At 37.9% G+C, this 18,100-nt stretch overlaps 2 protein-coding genes across 6 annotated transcripts in view; both read right to left on the bottom strand.

Annotated features, from left to right (window-relative positions):
* LOC127423575 (centrosomal protein of 131 kDa-like) overlaps positions 1–9,218 on the bottom strand; it is a 36,857-nt gene extending 27,639 nt beyond the window's left edge. Inside the window, exons 1-9 of one of the 4 annotated variants that reach the window (XM_051668002.1) lie at positions 9,093–9,218; positions 8,042–8,235; positions 7,259–7,353; positions 3,343–3,454; positions 2,831–2,988; positions 1,819–1,923; positions 1,486–1,662; positions 1,199–1,316; positions 932–1,048 (exon numbers count right to left, since the gene is read on the bottom strand). In XM_051668002.1, coding sequence (XP_051523962.1) covers positions 932–1,048; positions 1,199–1,316; positions 1,486–1,662; positions 1,819–1,923; positions 2,831–2,988; positions 3,343–3,454; positions 7,259–7,353; positions 8,042–8,230 — 1,071 coding nt within the window. In that variant the 5' untranslated portion in view covers positions 8,231–8,235; positions 9,093–9,218. Of the gene's footprint in view, positions 1–931; positions 1,049–1,198; positions 1,317–1,485; positions 1,663–1,818; positions 1,924–2,325; positions 2,497–2,830; positions 2,989–3,342; positions 3,455–7,258; positions 7,354–8,041; positions 8,236–9,092 lie in introns of those variants that run through there. The other 3 variants (XM_051668003.1, XM_051668001.1, XM_051668004.1) reach the window with 3 other exon arrangements.
* A 559-nt stretch (positions 9,219–9,777) lies between these two features.
* The window catches only part of LOC127423573 (E3 ubiquitin-protein ligase rnf213-beta-like), a 54,722-nt gene continuing 46,399 nt past the window's right edge, over positions 9,778–18,100 (bottom strand). For both annotated transcript variants that reach the window (XM_051667997.1, XM_051667995.1), the window contains 9 exons: positions 17,131–17,263; positions 15,448–15,531; positions 14,937–15,117; positions 14,620–14,821; positions 14,448–14,525; positions 14,021–14,218; positions 13,082–13,171; positions 12,039–12,214; positions 9,778–11,531 (listed from right to left, as the gene is read on the bottom strand). In XM_051667997.1, coding sequence (XP_051523957.1) covers positions 11,396–11,531; positions 12,039–12,214; positions 13,082–13,171; positions 14,021–14,218; positions 14,448–14,525; positions 14,620–14,821; positions 14,937–15,117; positions 15,448–15,531; positions 17,131–17,263 — 1,278 coding nt within the window. In that variant the 3' untranslated portion in view covers positions 9,778–11,395. The remainder of the gene's footprint in view (positions 11,532–12,038; positions 12,215–13,081; positions 13,172–14,020; positions 14,219–14,447; positions 14,526–14,619; positions 14,822–14,936; positions 15,118–15,447; positions 15,532–17,130; positions 17,264–18,100) is intronic.

Below are 18,100 nucleotides of genomic sequence, written 5' to 3' on the forward strand. Positions count from 1 at the left end.
AACCGTCAGCTTCATGGAAGAAATGTGGCCAGAAAAAAATCTTGAATGATTGTGATCGGAGATCACTAAAATGCTTGGTGAAGTCACATCGACAGTAGAACTCACGGATATGTATAAAAGTGAAAGTAAGAGCATTTCCACATGCACAATGCGACGAGAACTTACAGGATTGGGACTAAACAGCTGTGTGGCCACAAGAAAGCCACTTGTTTGTGAGGCTAATCGGAAAAACAACTTCAATTTGCTAGGGAGCATAAAAATTGGACTGAGGAGCAATGGAAATAAATCATGTGGTCTGATGAGTCCAGATTTACCCTATTCCAAAGTGATGGGCGCATCAGGGTAAGAAAGGAAGCGCATGAAGCGATGCACCCGTCATGCATAGTGCCCACTGTACAAGTGTTATGATCTGGGGTTGCTTCAGTTGGTCAGGTCTAGGCTCAGCAATGTTATGGCAATAAAATGAAGTCAGCTGACAACCTGAATGTACTGAATGACCAGGTTATCCCATCAATGGATTTTTTCTTCCATGACAGCATGGGCATATTCCAGGACGACAATGCCAAGATTCATCGGACTCAAATTGAAAAAGAGTGGTTCAGGGAGCATGAGGAATCATTTTCACACATGAATTGGCCACCACAGAGCCCTGACCTAAACCATATTCAAAGTCTCTGGTATGTGCTGGAGAAGACTTTACGGAGTGGTTCGACTCTCCCGTCATCTATACAAGATCTCGGCCAAACATTAATGCAACTCTGGATGGAAATAAATGTTGTGGCGTTGCATAAGGTTGTCAAAACAATTTCACGAGGAATGTGCACCGTAATCAAAACTAAAGGCGGTCCAACGAAATATTAGAGTATGCGACTTCTTTTTTTAGCCAGACAATGTATAACTGTGCCAAGACGAACAACAATTACTGTTGTACCTGTATTGCTGTAAGTCGAGCCAGACGAGCTTTCTCCTCTCTGATTCGTTTTCGATTGTCATCTTTCTTCTTTATTGATTCTGTGGTTTTCTCATCCTCTGCTCTCTGCTCTCTTTCCTATGAAAAATATACCAAATCACTCACAAGAAGGTAAAATAGGCAAGCTAGTTTAACCGTAGGTTTCAGTGGCACCCACTGCCGTTCTTTATTTTAACTGCAGTGGAGGATGAATTAATTAATTATAATTGACAAGATCAAATACATTACCTTCTTTTTGGATGGGAGGAGGAGTTTGATTGTATCCTCATTGGCTCGCTTTCTGTTGGCATGGCGACGATACCAACGCTGGATGGTAATAGCAGCATGGTTCACCTGTTGAACAAACCTGTAATAAAAGAGTTTCAGTGTTTCTAAATGTATTTCTAAATGTACATAAGTCATTTGTAGAGAGTTTGAAACATTTCAAAAGCCAAATAAGCATTTAAGAAGCTGATCAGATCACAAAACAACCAAGAAAGACTTGATCATGATTATTATTATTAGTTATTGCTAACCTCTCTGCCTCCTCTTCAGTCACTTCTCGTCTGCGCGGCTGACCTGGGCTTCGGGGGCTAGGGGAAACATTGTTGTTGGAGCCCGATGATGCCGAGGAGAAGTTCTTCTGGGACTTAGTGAGAGAACCGTTCATGTCAAGTGTCACATCATCATTTACTGTGGCTTTGATGATGTTACTATTCAAATAGAGGGAGAGAAAGATGGAGAGAGCAAATAGTGTAAATGTGTGAACCAAACTAGAAAAAGCATCCTTAAGCACAACTGAAGCTCAAGGACTCATGACAGAGTAGTTCACACAGTTGTGCAATCATTTTCACTCATAATAAACCTACTTGAAGGAGGGCTTCTGATTGGAGCTCTTGGGAGTAAGGGGCTTCTCTGAGTGGTTGTTATGAAGGATGGGGGTCACTGAGTTTCCCACAGCTGCTTTATTGCTCCTGAAAATCAGGCATTAAACATGCAAACATCGGCACATTGAAATACATGTTTTACACCAAATATTTACAATGTTGCAACAATATAATATTATAGAATATAAAAAAAATGTACAACTGAACTTTTTTTTTTTTTTTTTTTTACAGGCAACCCACCCATACCAAACTATCAGCCTGTTTTTATTTTATTCACTTATATTAAAACGCACACAATCAAAAGAATTTCAGCACTTTTTTTCTGTGATGCAAGCTTATGCTTTGATTGACAAGCATGAAAAAAAGGTGTAAAGTGAATTTGGTGTCTGTGACTCCATAGAGTATAAACGCTACCATAAGGAAACAGTGGGTGTTTCTCAATGCTAAGGGTGCAGAAAACAGATATGAAGACCAGTTTTGCCAAGTTACCTTGGAAGAATGAACTCAGAAGGACAGGAGGATATAGAACGCATCTAATGTGAGCTTTGAGAGGTGTTGCAATATTCCTGTTGCGCAACTGCCCATCCCAGCACATTTGTAGTCAGTGAGAGAACTACTGGCATTACCACACACCAGTGACAGAATTATTATCATCACACCAGTGAGGTTTTGCAGGACTAGTGACACGTTGAAAGAAAACAAAACAACAAGCTTGCAGCAGGAAACTCTTGAGGGAAAACACGGTAAATGTCCTTTGGCTGCACTGTAGTGCTGCAATGGCTCCTGGGACTTCAAATAGGTTCTTGGTCAAGTCACCATCCGACGCATCTTCAATTTTCGGCCTGATCAATAACACATCTGGGTAATTTTATGCATTCTCTGTACTTGCTTTCTTAAGTATTGGAATTAAACTTCAGCAGTAAATAATGATGTCAAATGAGTCCATGTTGAGAAACAGCCCATGTCTAAGTGGTGTGGAAAAATGGCCTCCCACCTGTTGTTAGCAGTGAAGTTGGAAGCAAGAGAGACCCCAGCTTCCCTCTTCTTCAGTCCTGTAGAAGAATCCATACTGCAGGTACTATGAGAGCTGCTGGGCACAGGGAACACTCTTGGCTGGTCATCCTGAGAGCAAGAGGTCATTTTAAACCAATGCTAAAAGAAGGACATAGTTGTAACACTGTTTAATAATAATCACTATACAAACTGTCAGAAAAATCAGATGGGCCAATATTACCTTTACAAAAGTCTATCATTATAACCATGGTTTCCACAAAATTACTATAGTTTCTACATTTATTGTTACTGTTGAACTAAAATATGAATGACTCATCTTGTACTAACCATATTTATTTCCAATTAAATGTTCTCTAGAATGAGAATGTCCCTCTCCCTAAAAGCACCAGTATCAAATCATGGACACACACTAATGATAACCAAAATTACTCATTTTATAAGGGGTGTTATGGGGACACATGAGAGAGCAGTCACTTATTATTTGGTCAGTACCAGGATGTTCCAGGTAGTACGGTCTTTGGATGACTTGGTGAGGCTGGCCAGTTTCCTGCGTCCATCAGTGCTGCTGTTGAACAGAGCCAGGAAGTCTTCTGTGTGGCCTTCACTGTAATCAGACGCAGAGAGAGTAAGACAGGAAGGAAGGAGTGGGGGAATTATAACATGCTAAACACAGATAAGCATGATACTGAAGATTAGAGTTGACAAGAAATCTCCACCATGATGCTAGGGTTTTGTGTGTGGTTCCAAAAGTGTTGCTTTTCAGTCGCTACTGTAAGTGCAGATGGACACCCATTGCTAGGGTGTTGCTACGTGGTTGCATGCTAGCCCAAATCAAAATAGCCCAACTCCAAGTCTCTGAGTCTGTTCCAAAACTTAGTGAGCTGCATTGCTGTCTCCTGCCTAAATAGGCAGCTGTCTTCTATGGTAGCATCCTAACTGAAATAGAGCCTCATAAGAGATCACTCTACAAAGGCAGAAGCTCCGCACATAATTCAAATAGTGCTACTCATGCACAGAGCGCGTGATATAAATATATTTATAATAAAAAAATTTATATAAAAATAAAAAGTCTATGGGATTTTTCGCCCATTGTATTGTCTGCCAGGTGTAAATTGTAAATCCAGTAACTGAAAAGTAATAGCAAACATTTCCTCAACAAACCACAAAATTTAAGGTACATATCATTAGTGTGAATGTGAGACGAGTTATGTACAATTATTACACGGCTCTCTGTAATCCTTGATTCTGACTGGTCAATCGCGCAATCCAGTGTGCTCTGATTTTTCTGAATAATGACCGCACTTCCAGAAATAATGTGATATTTCAACTATAGATGGGGTTATGCGTGTCATCTTACTTCTCGTCTCACTCCACTAATAAAATAATTTCAAATCACTATTTATTTTCCATTTACTTTGGCAACAAGTCGTATAATAAGCAGCATAATGAGCAGTCAAACTGTCATTTTCACAATAAAAACACCAACAGAACTCAGAGGTTTCTGTAGACTCCACCATCTCTTTCTTCTCACATAATAACTTCAATGCAATTTCGATGCAAATCAGTATGTCCATTTATTTATTTGGTTGGTGGCCATGTAATAAACAGGATAATGTACAGTCAGCCAATATTTATTGCAAAAATAAACCCCTTCAGGATGATACAAGACCACCATGTTGGGGTTTATTTTACGATAACTGTACTTTATCCCTTTATTTAATACTTAGTCTTACATGTTTGTTCAAATCCTTATCCCTTTAAGCAAATATGAGCAACAGTAAATAGCTAAAGAGCAAACACCACTAAAAATACCTGCATGAGGAACTGTAGCAAAAGTGCTGAAACACACTTTATGCAAGTACATAACCGCAGATGCATCTTGCAACACAAGCTCGATTTCACATGTCGTTGCATTCTGAAATGTGTCAAACTGCAATTCACAACTCTACGCAACTACATGTTGCATTCTCAATGTTGCGCGAGGGGCGCTTTAGTAAGATAAGTGTGAACGGTCCACTTCTACTGTGAATTTTCTCTTTCAACTCAATTACTTTCATGGCGGAGCAACAGTTGAAGAGAATATTGCTGAGCAGATAAGTTAAAGTCAATATGTTTATAGCAACTTTCAAGAATATCAACACATTTAGTTTAATGGCATAGATGTTTAAAGGTAACTCTATCGCCCCCTTGAGTACTTAGGTTTTTTGCCATCACGGTAATGCAAGAACGCAAGTTAAGCATGTTCAACCGGACTGCGCATTGGTTATGTGGTGGCCAAGCACTCGCATCTGCGTCCAAGTACTCGCGTAGTGTATGTTTAGGCCTTAAGGCCTAAATATTAGGAAAATCTAGTCTCAGTTTTTACTTCTTTAGTACAAAAATAGGGTCAAAACCAGTCCAGAGACCAGATATCTATCTTAAACTCTGCCCTAGTAAAAACAACCCATCTAGGCTAAACATATCAGATGAACAAAAAAAAGGGCCTGATTTAAAGGTGACAACAGCTGCATTGGGCCAACACCAGAGGCCTTTTAAAGGGGCAGATGTCCACAAGCATATGGCAATCACATCTCCCTTTACATTCAAATTCCACCAAATGTTCAACATGCAGTCTGACCTGACCCATCGGCATCTGTGCTAGCGACTTCAGTGTGCATATGTGAGTGGTTTGGGGGTGGATGGGGTGCCCACCATCAGCTGGTTCAATGAAAATAAATTCAAGAACTACATTCCTCCACTCTTCAAGCAATTCAGAGGGAAGAGAGGTCATGGAATGACAGTTATTAAACACCAGAAGGAAAAGGGGGAAGGGTATTAGGTCGTTCTTCATTTAAAACCCCTGTGGTATCCCAGGATGATACGGGAGGGGAGGGCAGGGCTGGCAGCTGCCGGACAAAAGAATTCAGCATGCACACACTTCGCCTTTCACTGAGTCCTCATTTGAGTGAAACCAGAGACCCCGGGTTCTTTCTTGACAAAGCTGAGCCCATCCTCTTCTTTCTTGTCTTGTGCTGCAGCCGTCAGGCCACAATAGCTATTGTCTGGTTAAAACCGCAATCACTCAACCCCCAGCTGTTGCTGCTTAAAGGGTATAAACCCCCAAACCTTTAAGTCTAGGGGTGATCATCCAAGCATTCCACAGCTTGGGTGAAGAGAGTGCATGCATGTGTACTAGACCTGAGCTTGCATGAACATGCCATCATTGCAAAAACATCATACATGTTAAATATGCTTCAGTTAACCGGCATACAGTATGACTGCACATAAATGAATGTTCACACTCACATCCCTAGAGTAGAGGGCATATCAAAGGTCTATTTAGGACTGCAAAGAAAAGCTAGCAAACACTCGCATAGCACTTTATTAGGAAGATCTACTTATTCATGCGGTAATCTAATCAGCCAATCGTGTGGCAGCAGTGCTATGAATAAAATCATGCATATAAGGGTCAGGAGTTTCAGTTAATGTTCACATCAACCATCAGAATGTGGAAAAAATGTATCTCAGTGATTTCAAGCGTGGCATGATTGTTGGTGTCCAGATGGGATGGTTTGAGTATTTCTGTAACTGCTGATCTCCTGGGATTTTCACACACAACAGTCTCTAGAGTTGCCTCAGAATGGTACCAAAAACATCCAGTGAGCAGCAGTTTTATGGACGGAAATGCCTTGTTGATGAGAGAGGTCAACAGAGAATGGTCAGATTGGTTCGAACTGACAGAAAGGCTATGGGAACTCGGATACCCACTCTGTACAATTGTAGTGAGCGGAATAGCATCTCAGAATGCACAACATGTCGAAACTTGATGCAGATGGGCCACAACAGCAGAAGACCACGTTGGACACTTTATTAGGACCATAGTGTTCCTAAAAGTGCTCGGTGAGTGTAAATGATCTACTAAAATCAAATCAAAATTCCAAATTCTATTTTAATCTAATTATTCTCAATGGTGATCCTACTACTGTACATTTCTTTACCTTATTACAGTAAATAATTACCGCAATACAATACATTTTTTATTTAAATCAGCATAGCTCTGCCATGATAAATAAATACTTGAATCCTTTAAATAATATATATATATATTGCATTAAAATAATGACAATAAGAGTTTTTTGCATTACAGTAATGAGTGGAGAAATGTTATTCATTTTAATGAAAATAATGTTACAATACACACACACACACACACACACACACACACACACAAAAAAATAGTCCTAAAAATGGGCTCAATATTCTAAGCAAATATAATTAATAATTTCTTTATTTTTGATTTTGGAGAGAAATTTGACCCAGCCAAGTTCTTAAGAGGTTTATAAGATTGACACTCTTATACTCTGTGACATTTGCAGCTCCAGCAGGAAAACATAAATGGCATGACCAGGAATGACAGATGGTTCAGTACCTGGGGCTTGTGTTGGCCTGCTGGTTCACCTGTGTGGTGCTGTTGGACCGACGCAGGTTTTTAATTGCTCGTGAGCTTCCCAATCCAGCATCAGTCTGTCAACAAAAGAGAGTGATAAACTGTTATAATGGCATACTAGACCTTCTACAGACAATTCAACAGGTGTAAAAACACTAATAAATGAGCTGTTAATTCATTAATGAGCTATTTCTACCTGACCTGAACCATAAAAATTAATTTTGTAGGAGCAACCATGTATTCAGGTTGATTCAGTCATATTAAATATATATTTGACTAGAATAAAACGTATAAGTTAATTTAGATGTTACCACATGAAACATATTTTTAGGTTACCTACAAATATCCTAACACCTATATTAACTGGTTTTATTCGTAAAAGAATTATTATTTAACATGACTAAGTTAACCTGACTACATAAGGTCACACTAACAAAAGTAATTTTTAAGGGTTAGATCAAATAGAAATGGATCCTTAAGGTAATAATTGCAGGTGACCACTTTTTACACTGTATGAAATATGGATATGTTATATTATGAAAGGTGCTGGCAACAAAATGCAACATGGTAGCAGGAAAAGAGCCTGTATTTACACACCATAACTTGCTTGTTCTTATCACTCTGAGGTGCTATGTAAATGCACATTTATAACCATCAGTGTTCATAAAACCCTCTTTTGTCAAGGGGCACCTACAACACATGATAATACAAAACAATTTGAGATGTAATTATCTTGTCAATCATTACACAGTCAACCAGACTTACAAACGTGTTACGTTTTCCCCGTCCGTCACTGGCCACGGACACAGATATGGACCGAGAGAAGTGTTTTCCAGGGGAAGCACTGCTGGGTCTGTGGCCCATCAAAAGCTGAGACCTGGTCAAGCTGAGGTCCAGTACGTCTCCTACCGGTCCTGCCTGGATGGATGCGGATGGACTACGAGTTGTATGCATTCTTCCTTACATACAGATGGACATAGAATATGATTAGGTCATACAATACTTAAGGGTGTAAAATGGATGCTATTAAAATACACAACAAGTAGTGCTAAATACTATGTATCCTATAGATTAAAAGCAGGTGAAATACACTAAATAATGGTAATTCAGTATTTTATGCCTACACTAATACTGGAATGCTAAAGCAAAATCATCCACAGGTGGTTTGTTTCCATGGCAACAGATCAAAAGCATCAACACTGTCCATCACACATCAACATATATCTCAACACAGAATGGTTTGTGTTAAGAAACAGCACAAGGATTAACAAAAAATATCAGAAAGTTATTAAATGCAATACTAAAGATGTTTTACATGTAAAATCAATATTCCTTGACCTATGCAGTTCACATAAATCAGCATTCTCCATTGCCATCTTGAGACAAAATTAGTAAATATATCCATCAACATCATATCAGATGAAGAAAGCTGTCAGAAAAGATCAAATTTCATTAAAAAGAGCTTTCAAATGTGTACAAATAAACTATGTATAAATAAAACCCAATATACCAAGTCTTAATATCATGATTATCTACAGTTCAGACACAACAACAATAACAAAGACATTTAAATAAAAGACCTCCTTCTGTATAAGCTAAAACGAGATGTGTCAATACAAAATACACTGCTATATAAATACCTGCAAATGTACAAATAGGCTGTTTAGTTTAATAGTTTCTGTCCGTTAAAATAGGATTGATTACATTGACTTTGGTTAGCTATGGCGAAACAGTCTTTTCTTACACCACTTATGACTAGCTTCATTTGATAAACACGATGAAAACTGCCGGTGTAAACTGTCAATCCAGTGCTTACCTTCTCTAAATTGTCCACATCGGAAAAAGAAACTGTCTTTATTCAAATAAGAGCGTGATAATCCCCGTTCGCAGAGTCTGACAGTGATTTCTCATCTGCCTCCAACTCCTCAGCGCAACATCTTTTCATTGGTAACTCGAAAACACACCGAAGCCCCTCCTTCTGATAGTTCCGATTGGTGGAACTCGGAGAGAATCAGTGGTCTGATTGGCTTTTCTGTTGTGTCTTTTATGCATGCTGGGTGAAGAGGCGTGGCGCAACTGCAATGTTGGTAGGCGCGTAGTACTGGTGGCAGATGTGGCGTCAATTCGAGCCAGCGAGATAAATTATTCAGTTTACTTATAGTGAGGGACTTTAAATAGATGCCATGTGGTAACACAGTAATTATGCTAATAAATAGAATTATTTAAATGTAATAAAAATAAGAATATTCTATATTTTAAAAAAAAAATCATTGTATGGCATTAAAAAAAAGAGCTCATCAAATATTTGTAGCTAATTTTGTGAGGAACTACTAAACTTTGAAGCTTTGAAGGTATTTTTAAAGATTTCCTGTTTCAGTGGCATGCCCAAAATTAAAGGCTTATAACTCTACAAAAAAAAAAAAAAAAAAAAAGTCCATTGTTTGGTATCATATTAAAGAAAACATTTCAGTTTTTTTTAATGATATAGATTAAGATACATTATAAGACTCTCAGCCTAAGAAACAGCTGAAAAGTCACAAAAAAAAACTTGAGACAAAAATGTACGTTTTTTTCTTATTTTTCTGATTTGACATTATACATCTCTAGGTGTAAATAAAGTAGCTCTGCTTTTGTTTTGTAAAAATTGGTGTTATTACGACAAAGCAATCAAAAGCTATAGCATTACAAAAATTATTTATCCAAGTGTCCAAAAGCCTCTCTAAACAAAACAAACAATAATTGTACATAAGAATTAATTGCACATGCAAAGACAACAATCACTAAGGGTTTTCATCTCACCAAAGCATACAGGCATGTTTTGTGAACTGAACGAGATCTCATTCAGTTCCAGTCTGTGCCATTTGAGCCATCATTGAGTCTCTGTCTTGACTTGGTGCCATCTCATGGTGGCCATGTGTAATTAGAGTGAACTGCCCTAATTAAAAACACATAATTGAGGAGAGAGTGTGGGCTAGGATTAAAAAAAACGACAAGTCTGCATCTAGAGATGCAAGGGTGCGCCTTATGGACTTCAAGATTTTACATCGATTCTATTGGGCCCCCTCTAAAATGTATAGTCTTGGTCTTAAAAACACACCCACCTGCTGGCGATGCCAGTCAGAGGATGGATACACAACACATGTCTTTTGGTGGTGTGTTAAGATCCAAGAATTTTGGTTGAAGGTGTGTCATGTATTGGGCACTCGGGTTTCATTTTGCCCCAGACTCTGTATTTTGGGTGATGGGGCGGTCATCGATGTAGAGAATAGTCACATAAAGAGTTGGGTCCTAACCAGTGTCATGATCGCCAGACAGATAGTTTTATGGGGATGGAGGTCAGCTGGAGTGCCCCCATTTCAGGAGTGAAGCTTGGAGATGGGGAGGGTGGTGGCTTTTGAAGAAGGGTCATCTAGAAGACTGGGGAAATTGGACTCGTTTGTGGGGAAATGGGGCAGATATCTGCATTTTTGGAGGGCTCTCAGGGAGAGGCAGTGGAGAGAGAGGTACAGTTGTAATATGTGCGATATATATATATATATATATATATATATATATATATATATATATATATATATTATATATATATATAAAATTTGCGTCTATAATCATGTATGACCACTGGGGTGTTGTTGAGGGCCAGGGTGGGGTTGGGGATTGGGAGGGGTAATAGTGGGGGTTAAATATTAATTCTGTGTATATATATTTTGTTTTTCTGTGTTTAATATATTAATCAATAAAAAATTGTTAATCAGAAAAAAACAAACGTAATTAAAAACAAAGAGGCAAGGTGCTATAACAATAGTTGTTCAATTAATTCTTGTTCCGTAAATCAAAGATTTATACAAATCCCTTAAACATTTAAGTGCTTGACATTATGAAGACAGATTCACAGTCTGTAAACACAAATTATTTGTAATATATTGTATTAACAATAACAAAAATGAAATGAGTCATAGTCTTGCTCTCTACAAAGGCCAAGAGTTAATTCCAATCAGAAATAACAAAGGCAGCAACATCTGAATGATATCAAAGTGGGCCCGATCTTTAAACATTTGCATTAATCACTTGTTCGCATTATGAATTTGTTTCTGTTAGGTTTGGCTCTAACAGAGGAACATTTTATCGTTTGAATCCCACTGCAAGTGTCCAGATTTCTGCAGCTTTAGCCAGGGTAATTTCCTCTGGAAGAATGTCTAGACCAGGAAAAGATGTGATGTTCTTCTCCTCCAAATGGAGTTCCATGGTGGACTTGATGCTATGTGGTGGGAAACAGAAAGAGGGGGGTTTCAGTGTTTGGTGGGCATTAGGATCAACAGTTAGCATTGGAATCTATTGTTCTAAGCACATGAATTCCTTTTCTCTCTCCGACCAGCTGCCTGCTCAGTAGGTAACCATAGTGGGGCACACTGACAGATGGGAGCCTGGAGGGGTCAAAGTGTGCCTCCAGTAGGTCTAAAGCCCACAGGTCCCTGAGGGACCAGTGTGATAGGTTTGGTTGGTCTGCATTGTTGTGATTGAAAATGCCCATTCTGGGTACAAACTTAAAAGACCCTTAAGTCTCTTTGTGTTTGTGTAGGGCTTGACACTAAATGTTATAGGGTCCTTTTTGGTGTATTTCCTAATATATGCCATCTAACATTTGTGAGAAATATTGTTAGGACTACTTTGCCTTTTGTGGTGAGTTTATTAAACCCACACTCACAAATGGTGAGTACAGAAGGCTGGGCTGCAGGGTAATTGATACATAAAAATCAGTTCTTACTCCCAGTGTGGAGCGAAGCCATCTTCCACAGTGCTGTTGGTCTTGAGTTGAAGGATCTCATGCAGTTCCAGAGAGAGAATATCAATGTCTGTGACTCCAAGGAAAACCTTCACCTCCTTTCTCTCCTCTGAAGTTAGTTTCTTTCTAAATTCTTTGGACAGCCGCTGGAATGGATCCTGTGAATTGTTCATTGAAATATTGAAAGTAATTACAGAAACATTGAAATACTTCCTGCAAGCAATAAATATTAAAACTTTAATATTATTATGTTCTTGAATGACGATGCAAAAAACATCCGACAACACAAGGTTCACTTCCATCATAATGCAACATTTAATAAGACAATCGAATATCATGCCAAGCTATTTAGAAGATACTGTGTTAAGTAGTCTTTGAACTGTGCACTGTGGCACATGCACAGTAATTAAAACTTGGCACACTTTGACCAACAGTTTCCCTTGGATTTACAACTATCATATGTCCACTCTCTCTACCCTGTTTAGGGTCAATCAAAGAGGTCAACAGAGGTTAGTGCTAATGGAGTCAGATTAGTGACCTGCTAAATAGCTGAGCAGAAGGAGGCTTTTTTATTTGGTCCTATTGTTTTCCAATACACAAGCAATAGAGATTAGCTGCCTGTGCAAGGGACTTATTTTGTTAAATTAATATTTATTATAGACTTATTTTGTTATATTAAGTTATTTGTGCATATAGCTTATCAAACTAAATAAATAATGTTGCTTTATATAATAGGATTATTTTGAGCAATGATTATACCTTATTTTGTAATAATCCAAACATTTTTGAAGCGTAGGCTACTTTCTATTGGCTCCTAATACATCTGTAAAATTCTAGTCAAGTGGCTTGAATTTAGAAAAGTGTTTAGGGATCACAAAGAAACAAATGCTAGAAACAAAAATTGGAATGTATTTGGAATGTTACTACTATATAGTTTACGCAAATATACTCTGTGACAGCGGTCATTGTGTCTCATAACGACCTTCTTGTATGTTTCATCACATCTTGGCTAAATGTCAATTTACCTGTCCTCTCCTCATCATCTGTTCACTCTTCCAGCAGGTAAGGAGCTGCCAGGTGGCTGTGCACTGACTCAGCCGGTTCTCCTTCAAAGCCTGAAACACCAAAAGGTGGAATCAAATTACAGAAGTAGATAGGTGATATGATAAAAGTGGCAAGTACCGGCTTGGTAAAAGGAAAATTCTCTCATCATTTACATGCCACCCCACATGTGTATGACTTTCTTTCTTCTGCTGAACACAAACGAACATTTTTAGAAGAATATCTCAGCTCTGTAGGTCCATACAGTACAATGCAAGTGAATGGTGACCAAAATTTTGAAGATACAAACAGCAAATAAAGGCTGCAAAAAAGGTAATCCATAAGACTCCAGTGGTTTAATCCTTCTTTGGAAGCGATCCAATCGGTTTTGGGGGAGAAAAGACCAAAATGTAACTCCTTTTTCACTGCACATCTTGCCAATGCAGTCACTAGGCATGATCATGATTTCAAACTCAATTACACTTCCTAGTGATTGACGCATGCGCAAAATGCTAGATGGTGTTAGGAAGTGTAATCAAGCTTATAAATCATGCTGATGTCAAGATTTAAAGTGAAAATTAGTTACATTTTTGGTCTGTTCTCACCCAAAACCAGTTTGATCGCTTCAGAATACATGCCACATTTATTGGAGCTTCAAAAGTTTGGTCACCATTCACTTGCATTATATGGACCCACAGAGCTGAGCTCTTCTAAAAATCTTTGTTTCTATTCTGCAGAAGAAAGAAAGTCATACACATCTGGGAAGGCATGAGGGTGAGTAAATGATGAGAGAATTCTCTTTTTTTGGTGAACTATTCCTCTACTATGATCAAATCTAAGCATAAGATCATCTAAGAACAGAGAATAAAGGGACAAACTCAGTAAAAGTCCACTCAGTTAACTCTAATGTTTGAGTGTCTTACCTCAGCTATGCTGCTTGAGATGTGTTGGTCCATTTTCAGCGAGTCCAGAAGATAGGATAGCAGCAGAACCTGTGGGTCTCCTCCAGTTTTACCCAGAAAACGGAGCCCAATCTCCACAGCATAAACTGCGTCACACACATCAGTGAATGAGCGCAGCATGGATCTCATGGAGCTGAGAACAGAGCCCTTTAGTGATTCCTGTCAAACAGATGGGAAAAATGAGGCTTCCATAAACAGAAAACAGTGATATTTTCTCCCCAGAACATTTACATACACTCAGGAATATTAAAGTATGTAAAAAAAAAAAAAAAAATGTGTTTGTTTGTTTGACATGTAACACTTTCAGTTGGCCCAGAAAGTCTACTGAGGCCTACCATTTTTAAGAAAACATTAAGTGAATTGTCACAAAAGAGGCTAAAAATATTACCTGAGGTATTTTGGCTCTAACTTCATTAAGGACTTCTGAAAAATTCTGATGGTGTCTTCTCAGATACTTATCAGTGTCCTGCAAGTGAGATTTTTAATTGCGATTTTTATGAGTATTTGGAAACAAATGAATCACTGCACATTAGTTTGATAGAAAGGTTTAAATGACTCACTGTTTGAATGCGTGGTTTTCCTGCAAAAAATCGTCTACTGAGCTCTCTCTCAACAGCCTGATGATCACAGGAACTCACTGTTTGCGTGCCCTTTTCTAGTGTGTAATGGCAGTTAGCTAACACCAGAGGGAGCAGCTCCCTTTCTGGGTGACACAAGGCTAGTTGACTCTCAGACAGTGCCACTAATGGTACTCTATAGTCACTGAAAGAAGAAATACAACCAATTGAAATGCCTCAATAAAATACATTTAGGCTTTATCATACAAAATCACTCTTCCAGGAACACTGTTGCAGAACAAACATTTATAAACCCCCACCTGTCTTCCTGGTGACAGAGTTTCCTGGCCTCTCGCACAAGACTGTTGTGAGTTTCAGACAGGAGATCTATGATCGCGTGGAGACATGAGCCTGGTCCATGATGACTGAGAGAGAGAAACTGCCCAGAACTGTCCTTAGTCATTGGTTTTTCACATAGTGCACGATCTAAACCCACTGAAGCTGAAATAATGAAGCAATTCAACAGATTAAAGATTGAGGTTTATTATGTTTCTGTTTTCTGTTATGTATTACTACATCAACCTTGAATTATCTGCAACAAAATAGACATGCAGCAAACATAGATTGTGAATTGAATTTTGGTGCATTACTGAAATGGTTAAATTATAATTCAAATGACATCAATTCTGTTTGGCTATATGCAACTGAGTTGCATGTGTTTTTAATGTCATTTAGTACATAAAATTACAGAAAAAATATACTGATAAATGTATGCCTTTAATGTACTGCAAGCTGCTTTGGATACCAAATAAAAAATCTCTCGCAGCTTACCATTATTAACTATTTCAATTCTGAGGTGGTTCCACACCTTCATGAAGATCTCAACTCTTTCTGACAGTATTTCCCTCTGATGACCTATTTTCAATTATAAATCAGAATACAACAATGTCATATATCTCCATAAAATTAGGGATGTGTGAGACTAGTCGACTAGTCGAATAAACGGTTCTGATGCTGCTAGTCGACACTGGAATTACTAGTCGGTTAATATTTTTCCCCATTATACAGTTCAACATTTTTACACATTTACATTTGGCTTTATATTTTTATAGAGGCTGCACTTAAATTACTGTCATATTAATGTTACACATTTTAAATATAATTAATAATACAAATATTATTGAAAAACAAAAAGAAGATAACTGGAGCAGATACAAAGTTGCATTTCATCTCAAGCTGCACGTTCTTCTTATCTTCAACTTCAACTTCACTTTTATTGTCACACAACCATATACACAAGTGCAATAGTGGGTGAAAGTCTTGGGTGCAGTTCCAAGCAACATAGCAGTCACGACACTGATGAGACATATACCACCATATATCTCTCTCACTCGTGGTGCGTGCAGGAAAATGTCCTCTCGCTAGACAAGCAAACTCAGCAAAGTTAAGAAGCAATGAAATCACTTCGGTGGTGGTACGGGAAATAATGGCTTGAAAGTCGGAAGTTTTCACATTTGAGTCTTCTTTAAATCTATGTGTGCTTATAAGTTTATTCCCCGCTGATCGGGCTTTCTCAAGTGCAGGATAGCTGCCTCAGGTGAGTCAAGTACCATTTTTCACCGGACCATGTTGACGTGTTAACTTTGCTCATCCAAAAATGTATGCTTTTGATTAAGTAGTCAGAAAATTACTGTTTTAGGCTAAGAATGTCATTTTTTTAATCTGTTGATTAAGGAGGCTATTTTCAACGAGATGCCGACTGCTTAGCGGGATAAACTAACTTTTCTTCTGTGTGCAGGTCATGTTTAGAATACATTAGGTTTATTTTAGTCTACATCACAGGACTATTTTTTCTATCCTATAGCATTTTTTTGTTTTTGTTTTTTTTACATCGTAACTGTTATTGGTTAACGTTCTTTACCAAACAGCTGTCATATTAGATCAATGGCTAATGCACGACTGCACGTCATGAAATACGAGCAACTTTTCAGCGCATTTTTTCTCTCTCGTAGATTCGGCTTAGCCTACATATTCATTATTTTCAACAATGTCCTGACTGTTTTAATATGTTAAGTAACTTTTACTTGGTGAATTCCATTTAGAATAGGCTATTTGGGTTGCGCTATTGGTCCTGCACTATTCATTCAATTGTTTTCAATAAATAAACCTGTATTCGCTAAAGGTGAATGCATGTCATGTTCCATATTTAATGTAAAATGATGATAATGCAGGTGAGCACGTCGCAGATAAATGCCCCTTTTCAGCAGAATTTAGCGTCGGATTTGGAATAGATTAAGTATTTGAAATGGGTCGCATAAACAAAATTTTTTTTTTTACTGTTTTCTGAAAGTTGGTTTAGTTTTAGACTAGTCGGCTCCAAAAGTTTCGTTTAAGCATCAATGAAATTAGTCGTTCCACACATCCCTACATAAAATGCATAACTCAATCAACTGGTTATGTCCACCAGTGAGTAGAAGCAATGACAGTCATGTTGTATGAATAAGTATGACAGACCAGCAGGAATACTATGTAGCACTGTCGTGATGGTGTGAGTCTGGGTTTCAGAGACTGGAGGCAGTACTTTCACTAGATCAGACAACAGGGCAGCAAGAGCTGGCAAATGGACCAGCTGTCTTATGCAGTGCACCTGATCAACATAAACACACACATAGAGATGCAAGTTTAGGAAAATGTTTTGAAGTTAACATGAAACATTGGCAAACATTTTATTCCATAATGTGACATATTACCAATGAATCAGGACATTCAACAAGAAAAATATAAAACAACTATGAGTATACAATTCCTAGCTTGATCTCCCTGTAAAGCGTAAACACTGTGGCACTATTAAAACATTGCTCTATCAAAGCATTACTCAAAACTAGGTCTATTAATCAATTACAATTTTTTAACTAATTAATAGCACAGTTTTCTGTGATTAATCGTGATCAATCATGACATACGGTACATCTGAACAAACATTAAAATACACAGTATTTACTTTATACTTCGTTTCAAAGAACTTGCAAGAAATTGGTTAGTCATCATTTATTTTAATTATTTAAATATGTACTTGTTAAAATGTTCAGTTTTTTGCGCATAAGGTTAATTTTCAGATTTAAATCTTTGATAAGTATATGTATGAATGCCATAAAATCACTGGACATACTGTATTTAAAAGTTGAGCAAAATCATTTGGCAAATATAGCGGATTTTTTTAATAATAGGATCAAATGGTCAGATTCAACTCATATCAAGCTTTATTGGCAAGATAAACTTAAGTGCACAGTCAATGCATTATTAGACATAAAATAATAATAAATAATAATAATAATAGATATAAAACAAATTGAATGCTGAAGTTTAAAATCTCAAAACTATTATTTTCTCTGGCTGTTGTTCAGTCTTTATCACGCACATGCTGGGTCTCTCTCGGACAGTGAGCGAGCGTTTTCGGGAGATGCGAAGAGATACGGCAGCTTGC

This window comes from Myxocyprinus asiaticus, chromosome 32 (assembly GCF_019703515.2).
Source record: "Myxocyprinus asiaticus isolate MX2 ecotype Aquarium Trade chromosome 32, UBuf_Myxa_2, whole genome shotgun sequence".
NCBI lineage: Eukaryota > Metazoa > Chordata > Actinopteri > Cypriniformes > Catostomidae > Myxocyprinus > Myxocyprinus asiaticus.